Raw genomic sequence first — 16,607 nt, 5'->3', positions numbered from 1 at the left:
TTAATACTGAAAACAACGATTTATAAAATATTTTGGAAGCTGTGACCAAACATTTTTGGGTTTTTTTTTCACAGTTAATTACTGCAATGTTCTAGCTCGGAAAAGAAAAATTGCGTCTGGATCATATTCGATCGACGTAAAAGTTTTTCATAACTTGGTGCTGACTTTTACGAGCGGGCCCAGCTTGCCTATGTGGTAAAACTAAACTCTAAAGTAGCATCAACTCAATAGATGGGTAATTGAGGACAAATATGTGCGAAACTGAACGGCGATGGATGGCACCGCGCCAATATCACCGTGTCAAGAGGCAGCCGGGCGGCGGGCAAACACAATATCCGATTTTGGGCTTTGTCATGTCGGTACACCGCCGCTTCATGTTTGCTAAGTTCTCAAAGCACTATTTTGTTTAACGGAAATTAAGGAGGTAGTAAAAATACAAAAATGGGCAGACATCTTAATTATCGATAGGTACATAATCCATACTTCCATCCTACTAATATTATAAGTGTGTCTGTCTGTCTGTCTGCTAGCTCTTCACGGCCCAATAGTTTAACCGATTTTGATGAAATTACAAAGTTAGCTTACATCCTGGGGCTACATTTGGGATCCCCAACCTCACTTCATGAAGCCCTCGGCAACCTGGGCGGTCTACTCGGCTTCTGGAGCGAGCTTGGATGGCTGGAGTGAAAACTTCGGCAGGAAAGGGCAACGTACACACAACAGACGGAAACGTTTATGTGCGGAAACCAGCCCAGAGAGAAGAAAGAAAAAAATCCTGGGGCTGCATAGGCTAAGATTTTCTTAGCGCAGCTGAGGTACGGTATTCACACTGATACGAGTTTAAAGAGAAAATCATATCAACCTAAAGCAGGTCAACAAAAAGAACATAAAAATAAGATAAGTTACGTGTTTCAGCTACCAATAGGATATCACGTACAAAAATAGAGACAGCATAAATTGGGATAATAGACTCCGACAAAAAAATTCTATTCGATCCGAAATAGACGATATCACTAGACGATTGTATTCGATTACGAAGGGGCAAATGATCAGTCGTCCTACGCACACCTAACTTACGTAAAGTGTTACCTAGTAAAATCTGAAAGTATATCTAGATATAGGTGTATTTTATTACCAAGGGTATTGTGACAATCTGTTACATTTTGTAAGCGCTTCCTAATTGATTTCCAATAAACTAATTCACGTAATGGGTGTTTGTAGTGGTAGTCTAATTACTTTAACTATCCGGTGGCGCTAATTCGGGTGGAATATACTTTCCTAAAGTAGGTTACAGCATTTAACATTGTTGTTTAAACTTAACAAATTAAAATTAAATTATAATAGCTAAAACTAAAATTAATTCTATCAAAATTAAGATTAAAAATCAAAATTAAAACTACTTTATAAATAAATTAAAACCGAAATTATTAAGACGAAGACACATTGCCGCCGGATGGTCCCAAGCAGGCTGGCCGCATTTAAATTAAATTTCAAATTAAATTTTTTAATGAATAATTTATTAAATAATAAATTTCAATAATTTATTTCTGACTCTTAGAGCAAATACAGCAGAGAATTTCAATCTCGCAAAAAGTCATCATGATCATTTTCTGCAAAGTGAGTTAGGAACATTGAAATGGCCTAGGCACAAAACAATAAACCTTAATTTATCACGCTCTGAAGTACATGGACTATAATAAATCAGTAATTATTTGGGTGAACGCATTAACTAAATAAATGGAATTAAACAATTATTCAAATGGAACCTGGTGGAACCAGGACAAAATGCAAATCACGATTCATCCTGGTCCGCCCACTCACGCACGGATACGTTAATCATTCACGTACTGGGCAAATGACCAACAAATGTTAATAATTACTTCCTTGATTTATCATCGTTACTCAGGTAGGCTACAAATACAAAAATACCTTTTTTTAAATTCAGATACAAGTTAGTCCTTGACTGCAATCTCACCGGGCGGTAAGTGATGATGCAGTTTAAGATGGAAACGGGCTAACCTGGAAGGGGTATGTCAGTTTTCATTAAACCTTCCTTTGGTTTCTACACAGCATCGTACTGGAACGCTAAATCGCTTAGCGGCACGGTTTTTCCGGTAGGGTGGTAAATAGCTACGGCCGAAGCCTTCCACCAGACCAGCAGAAATTTAGAACTATCTAAATAAAAGGAGTCACTGTCTGAAAGACTAAAATAGATACCATTGTTCATAACATTGGGCCTCTAGACTGAGGCTATGGATAAATCAATATACATATTTTTTATTCATAGAATAGAAAGAACAAAAAGCATAACAAAATAAGAATACAATTGACGACCTAAAGCGCTACCTAGACATATCTTCCAGGCAGCCAAACTAAAAAAAAATCCAACGGTATCTTTAAAAACCAAAATCTACGTGAACAAAAACGCAGATAAAAGATGGTCATAAATAGGTACTCTCTGATAATTCCACTTCCTGATGCTACGGATTTATGTATCACTTTCAGTTCAAATTAATTTAGTCACAAGTGTAAATTAAAAATTTATAACACCCCCGACAAGCGAAGGTTACATTAACTAGAAAAGAGCTGATAACTTTCAAACGGCTGAACAGATTTTCTTGGATTATAGCTAAGAACACTCTCGATCAAGCCACCTTTCAAACAAAAAAAACTAAATTAAAATCGGTTGATCAGTTTAGGAGCTACGATGCCACAGACAGAAACACAGATACACACGCCAAACTTATAACACCCGGCTTTTTGGGTCGGGGATTAAAAATATGCAGTGTGATATAAAAATCCGTTCATAAATTCACTTGTAAATTCATCGATTATTATTTTCACCATTATCGTGGGAATGGAAATAGGTATCTAACATAAATTTTTAATTGTATTCCCAAATGAAAAAAACTCAACTTATTTTTTCATTACTTATATAAAAATTGAAAATGGTAGGCACAATAATAAACTTTTATTAATTATTCATGCTGACAACAAAGGTCTGTTATAATTCGGTAATCATCTGGTTGAATGCGTTATCACAACAAATAAAATTGTATTAAACAATTATTTATTCGAATGGAAACTGTTGAAATGAGGACGATATGCAAAACAGGATCCACCCTGGTTTGCTTACGCACGAGTACGTGTAGGTACCATTTATAATTACGTGCAATCCCTATCTATTTTATCCTACTAGACGACTTATGTGTCCTTTATCAATAAAATGACCATAACCAACAAGTATAAAAAAATATTTTAACTAGAAAAGAGCTGATAACTTTCAAACGGCTGAACTATTTTATTGGATTATAGCTAAGAACACTCTCGATCAAGCCATTTTTCAAACAAAAAAAAACTAAATTAAAATCGGTTCATTAGTTTAGGACCTACGATGCCACAGACAGATACACAGATACGCAGATACACACGTCAAACTTATAACAACCCTCTTTTTGGGTCGGGGGTTAAAAAATGAAGGTTGTAGGATTAAAAATGGTAAGTAGGTATAAAATATCTAGGTAGGTACAGTCTGTATGGGGTTATTACTGTTATAGGTGCCAAAAAATAATAATCTCTTGAGTTTTGTAGGTTAGTACGTAATATTACATGAACGATGTATTTTTATTGAATAATTTGCAATAACGTGCAATGGTTTAAATTTTAATAAAATAAAAGCTAGCATAACTTTGAGCCGAACATTGATGTTGAAAAATGCTACATAAAATATTTGAAAGTTTTCGGTCACTGGCATATTTTAAGCACAAAGCGTTTGATAGATTAATTCTTTGTTATTTAAATTAAACTTTATTCGTTCGATATTAATTTTTAGTTTAAATTGCTTACATTTATCACACAATTAAGTTTTTTTTTTGAATCAACCCTGGTGACGTACCACCATTTCATAAAACACACCTCGTAAATCTCAAAAGGCACGTAAACGTCGCGTCAATACGATTGTTTGAGCTGTGTCTATGTAATTCCTAGGGTTCCTGGATCATTTTCCTGAAATCCAATCCGCACTTGACCACCCAAGGACGTGGTGAACTATGACCTAAAGTCATAAATCACCACGCTGGTCTAGCTGGCTTAGGTCATTCTAAGAGGAGACGTGGGGTCAGTAGTGGGCTGGCGATGAGTAGAATGATAATCATGATGATTACGTGCTCTCTGACGGAAGGAATGGCAAAAGCTAAATTTGCACCTCTCAATTCGGTCACCCATCCCGCTACTGATTCGTGTCAACGTTGCTTAACCAGCATAATAGATTAATAATGTAGCAACTTAGTCGTACTATCCTCAAAGTTCACTAGTTAGCATTTTAATGAGAACCATTTGCAAGTCAGTGAGATTCAATTTCAAAATGTTATTTACTTTGCCTGAGATGTTATTTTCACAGCGGTCAGGCTTCTGTGCGGACGTTTGCATCCTACATTAGTCTTGTTTTTCCTCATAACAGAAAAGCGCATAGTATAAAACAAATATGCTGCAAATTGAGAATCTCTCCTCCGTTTTGAGATAGTTTAAAATTAATGTTGCCATTACCAAAAATTAGCTAGTAAACTTCTAGTTAATTTATTGTTTTTTAATTCGTTGACGGTACCTACCAGTAGGTATTTACTGAAACAAATAAAAATTGAAACAAAGTTTGTGTTTGATGCATTCCATTTCAGGCCTATTTACGCCAGAATCTATACTAATAAATAAAATTGGAGTGTCTGTCTGTAATTTCGAAATAACTACCTCATATTAAGCTCATATGGTTATTTGAACGATACCATAACTGAATCACACGTTTTTAAAATTTTTGTCTGTCTGTCTGTCTGTCTGTCTGTCTGTCTGTCTGTCTGTTTGAAAAGGCTAATCTTTGGAACGGCTGAACCGATTTTGACGGGACTTTCACAGGCAAGTAGAGGATTGACCAGGGCGTAAAATAGGCTACTTTTTTAACCGACTTTCAAAAAGGGAGTTGTGTTTTTCTACCTATGTACACCGAAATCTCCGAGATTTCTGAACCGATTTGCGTCATTTCTTTTTTAATCGATAGAGGAACTTTGCGACATTCTATTTCATAAAAAATTTGGAGTCCAACTCCTCAATCCTGATGCTGCAGGGGATCTGACCAATCCACGCGGGCGAAGCTGCGGGCATCAGCTAGTATTAAATAAAATTTATCCACTTATAACATTTTGTTGGATAATTTATTTGGTAATAGCTATTTAAATAGCTCATTATAAATATTAATCCGTTAATAATGAGTAAGTAACTAAGTAAGGAAACTTTTTTACCTCAGATAGAATACAATTTCTCTATCAAAAAAAAATTGTAACATATTTTATACACCTTTAGTAACTTACTCGTATTATTTATTCACTTTAAATGTGGATTTTCTCATATTTTTACAAAGCTCTACCCACTAAAGAACGGTTTCATACTAAATTAAGTACATTTCACGTAACTTTTTATTCATCAAAGCGAGTTTTAAACCTAATGAAGTTATTTTATTTTTAAGCTTAGTTAACTTTAATTAATATTGTTAGGCACGGATCCACCTTTGATACAACCCTTGATGTAAATAAAATTTTACGAATTTTCTCAAAATAACACAACGTGAAATGTGAGAACTTTAGGTTCTAATTTTTTCCTATACCTTGTATATCCTTCTACTTTTGTATAATCATCATTAGTTAATTTAGTTCATTGCCTCTGACCTACGCATTTGCTAATGTGCCTACGCCTAGCCTGCTAGAAATACATCTTGTATTCTTCTTACTTCTTTAAACACTATGTGAATTCTATAAATATTTTAACAGGTTTTTTTAACTCGCTTTGTTGTCGGTTTGTTTGTCTGCTGGGCACAATTTTTTTACTACTAAAATAGTATGGTACGAGTATATTACTATCAAATAGTCCAACCGCGGAGGGCCATGGCTAATATGGAAAATTTAAAATATTTTTTAACCCATATTAATATTCTTCATGTGAAAGTATGTGTTACGCCGCTTACATAGTATAGTAAATATATTACATCTTATCCCAGATAATAAATAATCAAAGAGCTTTTTCTGTTATTTCTGTTAATTTATTTTGGTGAACATTTTTTAAAAATAGGGTAAAATGTGAAAATTAAATAAATGAGAGTATAAAAAGAGCTCACAAAGGATTTTTAAGAAACTTATTTAAACATGGATGAAGTCGCGGGAATCATCTAGTTGGAATATATTTGCGTCAATTCATGAACAAGATGGATTCAAATTATTCCCTAAAGCACCTTTTGGGAACGGCTTAGGCGTATAAAACATTAATCTTTGTCACGTAACGGTAGAGAAATTAGTGAAATACTCGTACGTTGGGGAAATACGTGCATGATAAGGCTTTTGCTAAAAGCTATTAGGTATGTTTGATCTAATTAATCGTTTTTATTGAGGTATCGAAAAGGGCACGACGTTAGTCCATACTTACTTCCATACTTAATATTATAAATGCGAAAGCGTGTTTGTCTGTCTGTCTGTCCGTCTGTCTGTCTGCTAGCCTTTCACGGCCCAACGTTTAATGAAATTTCTTACAGAGGTAGCTTACATCCCTATAGAACTCTTTGATTTTCCGGGATACAAAGGAGCCTATGTGTTAATCCAGGGTATAATCTATCTCCATTCCGAATTTCAGCCAAATCCGTTCGAGTAGTTTTTTCGTGAAAGAGTATCAAACATACACCTTTCGCCTTTATAATATTAGTGTGAAAAGTTTAAAGTTTACTTACCTGTTATCTTCCGAAACCACCATGATCCAAACTTTATAGTCGCTGTACGTTCTTCCCTGTGTTGGGGAGAATGCGCAGAGAAACTTTCAGCTTTTATAAAATAACAAAGGTCTTGGTACTCCCTGGCTCTCTCTCCAACAGGATTTGTTACGCTAAATGTGGACGATCTAAGCGTTGCTTGAGACAGTAATTACAGCTATTTTAAAGTACAAATCGAGGCTGCTATTTGATCACCATTTAACTCCCCATGGACGCCTAGCCTTAATGCATTAAAAGTGCCTCATCGTTTTCCTTATCTCCATTTTATGTGATTTTATATTTCCACAGGTCCTGGTTTACTATCAAGTCTGGCTCATTTATGATAATAGTCGGCCATAATAATTACACTTTTATGTATTCGTACCCCATAAAATATTACGGCCATCATCTAGAGATGGTCTTCACGTTATATTATGTAATATATACAATATACATATATTATATGTAATATATAATTATCTCTATACTATTTTGTACGCATGCTTATGTGAATTCCTTGTCTCATTATGAAATCACTTGAGCCCATCTTGAGCTGCTTAGTTTGCATCGCATTTCATGTGTAGGTAATACCGTTTGTGTAAACATGAAATCTAGGTTTCGCAAAGATTGGAGAAGAGAGTTAACCCGTGCCTAGATGCAATTCCCGAGGATTTAATAAGAGTCCTAAAATTGTACCTACCTAATGAGCTGAACAATGATGACAAAAATTGTATAAAAAATTTCTTTTAAAGTTTTAACCAATTTTACAGATGATTTTTAAAATGTAACAGTTCCTCAAACGTTTCCATGAAATTAAATAGTTTTAATGTCGTTGTTTTTTACTCCAAAAGTTCATTCATTTAAAAGCTTTTACCATGTGACCTAGGTTACAATTTAGGACAAATACTAAAGTAGCTCGCTATTGCTGACTTAGGACAGACGGACTGAATTTGGACTTCAAGCCGACTGTAAAATTGTAGTTGGGATTGAGAGTTGGGAACCACCACCCGTTGCTCTGTTGTCGTACCTAATCCTAGCACAAACTTTAGGTTTAGTTGGAGGGGAAAGGGGAATATTAGTCATAATAAACATGGCTCATATTCTTTAAAAAAACTGCTGTCACCTGGGCATTCCGCATGTAATCACTGTGCCCAATTAGAACTGCACGCCGATTGCACGTTGCTGTCCTAATTCAGACATCTGGCCGTGACTCTTTGAGATTTGAAAAATATGCAAACATTCTATAAGAATCACATTATAACAAACGCAAAGCCGTTTTGGCAGCGCCCTCAAATATTTTCCAAACAACGATCAAAGTTGTCCTAATGATATCCGGGTTTGATCCCTAACGATATCCGGGATTTTCCTTACGGCGTAATATGCAATTCGCTATGATGGATTATTGATGATACTTTCTTATTACGAATTCTTTACTTTTACATATTTTTGTTCCTAGTACAAAATTAATAAAAAAGAGAAACAATATCTACGTTTAACCTATCAGATACAAATATATGTTACTTTTTAACCATCACTAGTTTAACCACAAAGTTTAACCACCACTCCTTTGCGTTGCGATGTCGGGTAAAAATATGATGCGGGTTTTCCGAAGATTTTCTTTCAGCTCTCCTGAAAAGTCGCAAAAAACAAATCCGAACGCATCTTTGTCGAGAAATATGTCCTTATTGATTTACTCAATTATCACAGGTACACTGTAATTAACAAAATTTTATGTGTGATAGCTAAATTTAATATTATTTATTTAAAATTAGAAATAAGGGTCATCACACACATAATATCAACTTGGAAAGGGATTATCAACGTATCGCCTTTCGCCTCGTCGTCAAACAGGCGTCAACCTAATGTAAAAAGCGAATGAGCAGCACCGGTATGTCAACTCGGTTACGGCCAGGCAACGCCGTGCTTACAGCTTGCCGACCGCACACAGGCAAGCGTGGACGAAGAGTATGGAGAGACGCAAACGAGCCGTAGACGTGGGAACTGCTAGTTGATCATGCACTGTACCGCGGTTCGTGAGCTTGTCCCGAGGCGAGGCGATAACGATACGATTCCGATTGTGTGCGTTGCAGTAAGGAGTTTCATACAAAAAGCACTGGACGGCTCGAGTTGATACGGTGCTGATGTGATGATCCCTTTCCGAGTTGACATGTGTGCTATGACCATTAAACTGGAACAATAGAGCAAACCTGGCGTTCACAACTGCGATAATTGAATCGGGAGTAAAATTAAACTATTAATTTATTTTCTATTATATCAGCTATGAGAAAGTTAGTATGGTAGGTACGTCTCTGTGGGACGACCGTATTAAAACAATAACCTGCGAAAACCGCTATTTAAACAACGTAATTGAGAAATTAATTAATATGTTCAGTTCGAAAGCATTTATTATTCAGCAGTCCTTCACATACCTACCATAAAATTATGATATCAAAATTCGTTTTTTTACTCTTATTTCTTATGATTACTAATTGAAAAGATGCTGCTTATTAAAATTCAGTTCAAGAGAAACATTCTATGAAGATGCAGATTAAGGTAAAGCATGCTTGTCTAGATGTATATTCAGTCTTAAGGTCCAAACGCATTTGCACAAAATATAATATTTTATTTGAGTTTGTATGGAGCATGGAGCAAGTGCGGTTGACGTTCCCGTTTCGAAGTCGTTGGTCGCGCAGGTTTGAATGATGCTTTGTATTTAGAATCTATAGCAATGTGTTGCATCTTGCTTCAGTATAAAATAGTGTTGAATGCTGCTTAAAGGTGAACGCACACTTACCCGAGCCGAACGCGTTGAACGAGTCGAACGAAACTAATTTTAGAACTATGTACCTATATAATTAAATCTCATGAAACCTCGCATATTTCCGATTCGGACGATTCGACGCGGGGAAGTGTGCATTCATGAGATTTCATATAGAGAATTCTAAAATTCGTTTCGTTCGACTCGTTTGATGCGTACGGCTCGGATAAGTGTGCGTTTACCTTAAGGCTGCAAAATAATGCTTCCGTTTTTAGCATGCCGCATTGTCGCATGCTGTTGCTCCTGCGTAAAACAACGACCATAAAAGATTTTCGTTAAAAGTAATGACCATTTTACTTTTTCATTGGGCTACACTAGAATACTAACAGCCTTATTTCGACATTAGCCAACTCTTAAAGAATAAACGATTCCCGAGAGTCAGCCGCGTACAATGAAAAACTTTGTAATTGCAAGGCGAAAGTTTTTAGACCTAATCACATCCTCTCATTGGCTGTCAATGTGTTACCAAGTTAAGTGATTTATAGCCAGAGAGTCTCATGGATAAATCTTGTCTCTATATAATCCGACAACTATCTGTTTAATTATTTCAACTCCTCTTCCGTGTCCCCATTGATAGGTAAATGAGATGCTGCTTCTCAGAGAAAGGAAAAGAAGACATGAGAACTCTTAGCCATGCAGGTTTTAATTTCTTTAAACGCTCATAGCTCTGAAAAGTAAGAGGATCGAACCCTAAGCTAAAAATTCTTTCTATGTGGCCTACTTTATAAAAAGTTTTGATCCTGGGCACGCACCTCTAACTTTTCAGAGTTATGTACCTTTTACCAATTAAAGTTTGTTGTAGGCTCTTCTCAGATCTGGGTGCGTTCTGAACCCTCGTAGCTTTAGTTTTAAGTTTACGTAATTAATTATTACCACTATATCATCTTACAAATCTAACAATTCTGACCATCAAATTGTGTACAAATAGTACCTAACTACTTTGAATGAATGGTTTTGAGTTTGAGTTAAATATCACTTGCTTTAACGGTGAAGGAAGACTATGGCCGTACCCTTCTCATGCAAAGAGGAGACCCATGCTCAGTAGTGAGCCAGTGATGAGTTGATCATGATGATAAACTTATAAAGAATACCTGCATGCTAGGGCCAGTACATAAAGCCACCCGTGGATACAATATTACCAGTCAGTCAATTTCTCTTTTTATGTAAAGATTGAAAGAAATGTCCATTGTAAAATTTGAACGTGAAAAAGGACCTAATTCCGACATTTGAGCCAAAATACAAAGAGTAAATGGTCCTCAAAGAGCCGAGCCATACAATGGGAAACTTTGTAATTGCAACGCAAAAGTTCTAAGCCGTAATGACATCCCCCTCATTGCCTGCCGATGTGCTCTAAAGTTCAGTGATTTTTCAAATTGCCTAATGGAAGTGCCATTATTCCTTCGTGAAGAATTTATTTGTAAAACTGGTTTATGCCCACGACTTCGTCCGCGTGGACTACACACATTTCAAACCCCTATTTTACCCCCTTGGGTGTTAAATTTTCAAAAATCCTTTCTTAGCGGATGTCTTCGTCATAATAGCTTCGGTCATAATATGGCCGTCTTATTTTCTGTCCGATCAGGCTAGTAGTTTAAGCTGTGCGTTGAAGGATCAGTCAGTCAATCGGTCAGTCATTCAGCGGGTCAGTTAGTTAGACACCTTCAGTTAAATATTTAGACTAGGTGATGCCCGCGACTTGTCATTGACGACATTCTCCAGGTCTAGCTATATGTATGCAAAAAATCACGCCAATCCGTAGCTTCGTTGCAGCATGATTCAAGGACAAACCAATAAAGTAACAAACACTTTCGTATTTATAATGTACGTAGTGATTTTCTTTAGTAGTTAATGTGCCCCGGTTTTGCTAGGTAAAAATTTTGAAAGACCTTTCTTAGTGGGACTTTACATTATAGAGAAATCTACAGACAAATGTTTTTAGAACGAGGGGTTTCAGCTGTACGTTGACATGTCAGTCAGACAGTTTCTCCTTGGATAAGATAAACAAAACAATGCCAGTTTTGTTACCAAAGTTATTTTAAACAGTTTTAGCAAATTTTTTATTCCTTTGCAATTTTATTATAGCATCCGATTTTAGATCTACGCTAGATATTATGAAGTTGAGAAAAATGAGAGAGACAATTATTACTGCGGATAAAGCTGAGCGCACGCTACCGCAAGAGACACAATAGCCGCAAAATCCACATTTTTTGTGTTAACTAAAAAGTAAAAATTTGTCAAGAGCTTTAGCATAAGTTACATCGAAAATTATTATGAAGACGTCCGCCAATTAAATTAAATGATAGATTTACAAAGCAACATATTGGTTTTTCAGAAGCACCACAAACAATTTAGATGAAATTTTGTATTTACATAAAATGTATTAGTTTCTTATTTATTTAATTATAAAGTGTATTAAGTCTGTAGTGGAATAGTGGAAGGCTTTGGCCGTGGCTAGTTTCCATGCTACTGGCAAAGCCGTACCACTAAACAATTGTTCCAGTACGATGCCCTGTAAAAACCAAGGGGTACAGACTTAATAAAAAGTCCACCACTATCTTAGACTCCATCATCATTTACCACCAGATGAGATCGCAAGGTAGTTGAAGTGGAATAAAAAAAACCTGAGCACTGAAAAACACACTTACGATAGTGTGCGATCAACTTCAAACGGAAATGGCATCGTTCTGTACATCTCTATACAAATAACAAGGACGTTGGATATAGGCGCAAGGTTAGATGGACGTTCACAGAATAAATTGAAAATATTCGAGTTGAAATTGCGTTTGTCGTCTGAAATTATATAAACATAATAATATCTTAAATTGCAAATTGGACTTTAGCGGCTTATCTCTGTAACCGCATCTTATAGCTCCTAAAACAAGGTGAAGTTGAATATTTATCATATGCATAAGAATCCGGCTTTACTCACATTTTAGTCGACGTAAGCCCGACTTATTTCGAACCCATCCAGGGTTTATCCATTTATTAAATGAATAATTATTTCCACCACTTGATGATACCCGCGACTTCGTCTACGTGGATTACGGGTTTTTTTAATCCCGAGGGAACTCTTTGCTTTTCCAGGATAAAAGTTACCTATGTCAATTTACGGGACGCAAGCTACCCAAATATACCTTTTATTATCGGTTAAACGGATGGACCTTTAATTAAAGAATTCCGTGGGAACTCTTTGATTTTCCGATATAAAAAGTAGCCTATATCCGTTCTCGGGATGTATGCTAACTCTGTACCTTTCATCAAAATCGGTTTTAAACTGTTGGGCCGTGACAAGCTAGCAGATAGACAGACAAACTTTCGCATTTATAATATTAGTATGCATAGTAAGGATAGAATGGATTACCTAGATAGTGTATCTGTGTTTGTGCACATATTTGTGTGTTAACATCTCCCGCGCAAATGTCCTAAGTCCTTGTCTCTGTGGAGATTATCCACCGTGGTCAATTTTTTTTTCAGGTCTTTCGATTTATTACACAAATATAAAGATCTAATTGCAAGAGTCGTTGTCATCGCGTAATCGACGTAATTACACCCATATAATTTCGCTACCAAGATATTTTGGATTTATGGATATCATTTTCCCAATCTGAAGGATTAATGTAATTATAGGCGAAAGTATCATTTCTCATTGATCGAAATGGATGCCAACAATTGATGGATCAATAGAAGATTCATACATAGTATACATTATTCATAGTTACGGACAATGCTGGCCTGATATACTTACTGATAATACAGTCATTATGAACCTACGCAATGGTTACAAACAAATATCGGAAATGATCACTACTGATATGTGTGATCATTATATTTTAATGCCATAGAACCAAATCTGAACTAAATGAGGCACTGTCCCATGACTTGGTATATTAGATATTTCCACAATTTCGTATTTTGTGATTCTGTGATTCTTCGGACCACCTGACTGAAAATCAAATTCTTTACGCTATAATATCGTCACATCTATCAATGGACGCAGCTGACACGCTGGTGCTCATGATTTTAGGAAGCCCAAAAAGAAGCAGATTTAGCCCACAAGTCATCTCAGCACACATAACCTGCCTAGTCATAGATGTACATAATAAGTAACAAATCTCAACAAAGAAAGGATGCCCATGAATGAACAAAGAAATTAATATACGCATAAAATATTTGGTAGGTTTTTATGACAGATTCTTGGAATCAGGGTTCATAAATATAAGATATTTAGTATATAAGTATAATAAATATCAAAATTTTCAATATTTAATATAAATATAGCTACATTACACATCATGTATAAAAGCATGCGATTTTAATTCTTAAGTGTTTTGATTATTGATGATCATTTGAATATATATATTCGACATTCTTATTATAATAATTATAAATAATAGTGTCAAAAATTAGACAAGGTATTTGATATCAATAACATCAATAATCAGACAGTCAACCCGTATTAACAAAAATTTAAGTATCATCCAAAAACATCTGGCAAGATTGCCACTTCAGGGAAATTAATCTAAATTGTAGTTTGTTGTCGTGTGTTGCCAGTTTTAACGTCGGATCTGAGCGTAGTTTAGACAATAAATATCAATCGATTATATCCACATAAATATCAATTGATATACGAGGATATCGTGATATATTTCTCGAACTCTGCTCATAATACGTGGAATAGAGCCCAGATCTGTTACCCGGACCATTCTTTTTACGGACGTACTTGTAACTTTAGAACGTAGTCCTTTGCTCTGACGTAGGTGCAAAACTATGGAGGTTGCTTGTGAGATCATCTAAATTATGAGATGTTTATTATATTCACATAACATTTTCCAACACCATAAAGATTAGATAGTTCTCTATTCGAACCCATATTGAACGTACCTAAATTACGTTCTTACCAAATAAGTATTTCTAGTTCTTATGAGGTCATTTACTGAATACCACACTGATAAAGTAGCATCATATACATAAATCCATTAGAAATACACAGAAATTCCAATTATTATCCACTAGAAATTTTATTTACTCTATCTTTGCGGGATCTGGGAACCCACCGCATTATTTTGCCAAGAAAACTTCTGCAATTATGTGATTAATGAAAAGGGGACGCGAGCCTCAGTAATAAATACGACGCACAGAGAGACTATTCAAATCCATTTATTACTTGTGTACTTATTAAAGAATTATTCCTAATTCAAGCTCTAACAAAGTCCCTAACTAAACACCATACTGATAAATAGCGTGATATACGTAAATCCATTAGAAATACATAGCGTTAAAACCCCTAATAACTTATGGGAAGACTCACCGGCGTCGCAGCTCCTTCAATCTCGCCAAGTTTTTCACCAAACATCCAAACTCATTTTCCCTTCACAACTAACTATGGCACAGCGTTATCAAGTACACAGTGAGCAATATAAATAACATGAACATTTTGACATTGGTGCTCTACACAAGTGAAGTTCGTGTCCTCACGGGGTGGTTTCGCGAGGGTGGCTAACACGTGCGTCTGGTACGGGTGTCGGCACCACACTGTCAGGGATGCTGCTGGTTGCTACGATACGGCACCCGTTTTCCACCCCCTGTGGATTGGCCGCCGCCCTAGACGAGCGCAACCTAGATCTACGTATAGAACTGTCTGTACGTCTTAAGCTATTTCCTTGTTAAGGCTGTTAATCAGGTACTTGCTGTTACTTGCTGTTATAGTATTTTGTAGCTACATGATGGCATAGGTTTGTAGAGTAAACTTTATTATAACTATAATAATATATATTATCGACGTGCTCCTTTTTCTCGTAGAACCGACGCTACAGCTCGTAGAAGGTGCTACGCCGTAAAAACGACAGTATGTAATTGCCTATACTTATTATATTACTATAAAATTTTAATGCAAAAGTGTGTCTGTCTGTCTGCTAGCCTTTCACGGTTCATCAGTTTAACCAATTTGCAAAAGGTACAGAGAAAGCTTGCACCCCGGGGATGGACATAGGTCACTTTTTGTTCCGGAAAATCAAAGAGTTCCTACGAATTTTTTAAAAAAATGTGTTTCCACGTTGGCAAAATCGCAGGCATCATCTATTTGGTAGAGTGATAGTTTACTTGTATCCCGTATACGGTAATAGGCTACTATTTATCTCGAAAAATAATAGAGTTCCCTTGAGATTTAAAAAAAACGTAATCTTAGGGTGAAGCCGTGGGCACCATCAAGGTTATTACAAATAGTTCAGAATCCTTTATTGTCTTGATATGATCAACACCTCTGGAGTACCAAGACGGGAATGGAGTGGAGTGGAAATGGTGATTGGAAAGCGCAGCGTTAGCAGATTCCTTAGAGACAGCATCAGACAAGTAGCAGATAATTGCAGGATTCAGACAATGCAAGACAGCGACTTTGCCAGTCCCTACAAGAAACTTATGTCCAGCTGTGGGCATATATCGGTTGGATACTAATACAACGACGATGGTGGTTGGCCACGATTATGGCTAATATGTGGTCTCTTCGAGTTACAGCGCTGACTAAAATGGCTGGCATCGAGCTCTAGCGAGAGCTGCGGTGAGAGCGAGCTAAGCCCTAGAGTCCAAAATGACAATGAGAAACTACGCCCTAAGATTATCTTTGTCAGTGAAGCCGTACTTCAGCTTAACAGGGCTCTCTCCGTCACTCGTTTCACACCATTTCATACAATCGTAGTTCCAATTTCATTTGAATACTAAGCAACCAAAGTCCATGAAATTTTGCAAAAATATTCTAGAAACTAATATCTGTGTCTGTGGTGTTTTAGATTTTTCTAAAAATATGTAGTTTTAAAATTACAGGGGTTCAAAGATTTGTATGAAAATTTTAAGACCACGTAACTTTGAAACCGAATATTTTAACAGAAATCTGGAAAACCACAGACATAGATATTAATTTCTAGAATATGTCTGCAAAATTTCATGGACTTTGGTTGCTTAGTATTCAAATGAAATTGGAACTACGATTGTATGAAATGGTATGAAACGAGTGACGGA

At 36.1% G+C, this 16,607-nt stretch overlaps 1 protein-coding gene across 1 annotated transcript in view; it reads right to left on the bottom strand.

Annotated features, from left to right (window-relative positions):
• LOC123870352 (Kv channel-interacting protein 4-like) overlaps positions 1–15,115 on the bottom strand; it is a 283,490-nt gene extending 268,375 nt beyond the window's left edge. Inside the window, exon 1 of the mRNA XM_045913613.1 lies at positions 14,905–15,115. Within this exon, the coding sequence (XP_045769569.1) occupies positions 14,905–14,949 (45 nt within the window). The 5' untranslated portion in view covers positions 14,950–15,115. The remainder of the gene's footprint in view (positions 1–14,904) is intronic.
• Between the last annotated feature and the right edge of the window lie 1,492 nt (positions 15,116–16,607).

Source organism: Maniola jurtina, chromosome 12 (genome assembly GCF_905333055.1).
Source record: "Maniola jurtina chromosome 12, ilManJurt1.1, whole genome shotgun sequence".
In the NCBI taxonomy this organism is placed as follows: Eukaryota; Metazoa; Arthropoda; class Insecta; order Lepidoptera; family Nymphalidae; genus Maniola; species Maniola jurtina.
Note: the sequence above shows the minus strand (reverse complement) of the source record. Positions and strands in the feature narration are given on the sequence as shown.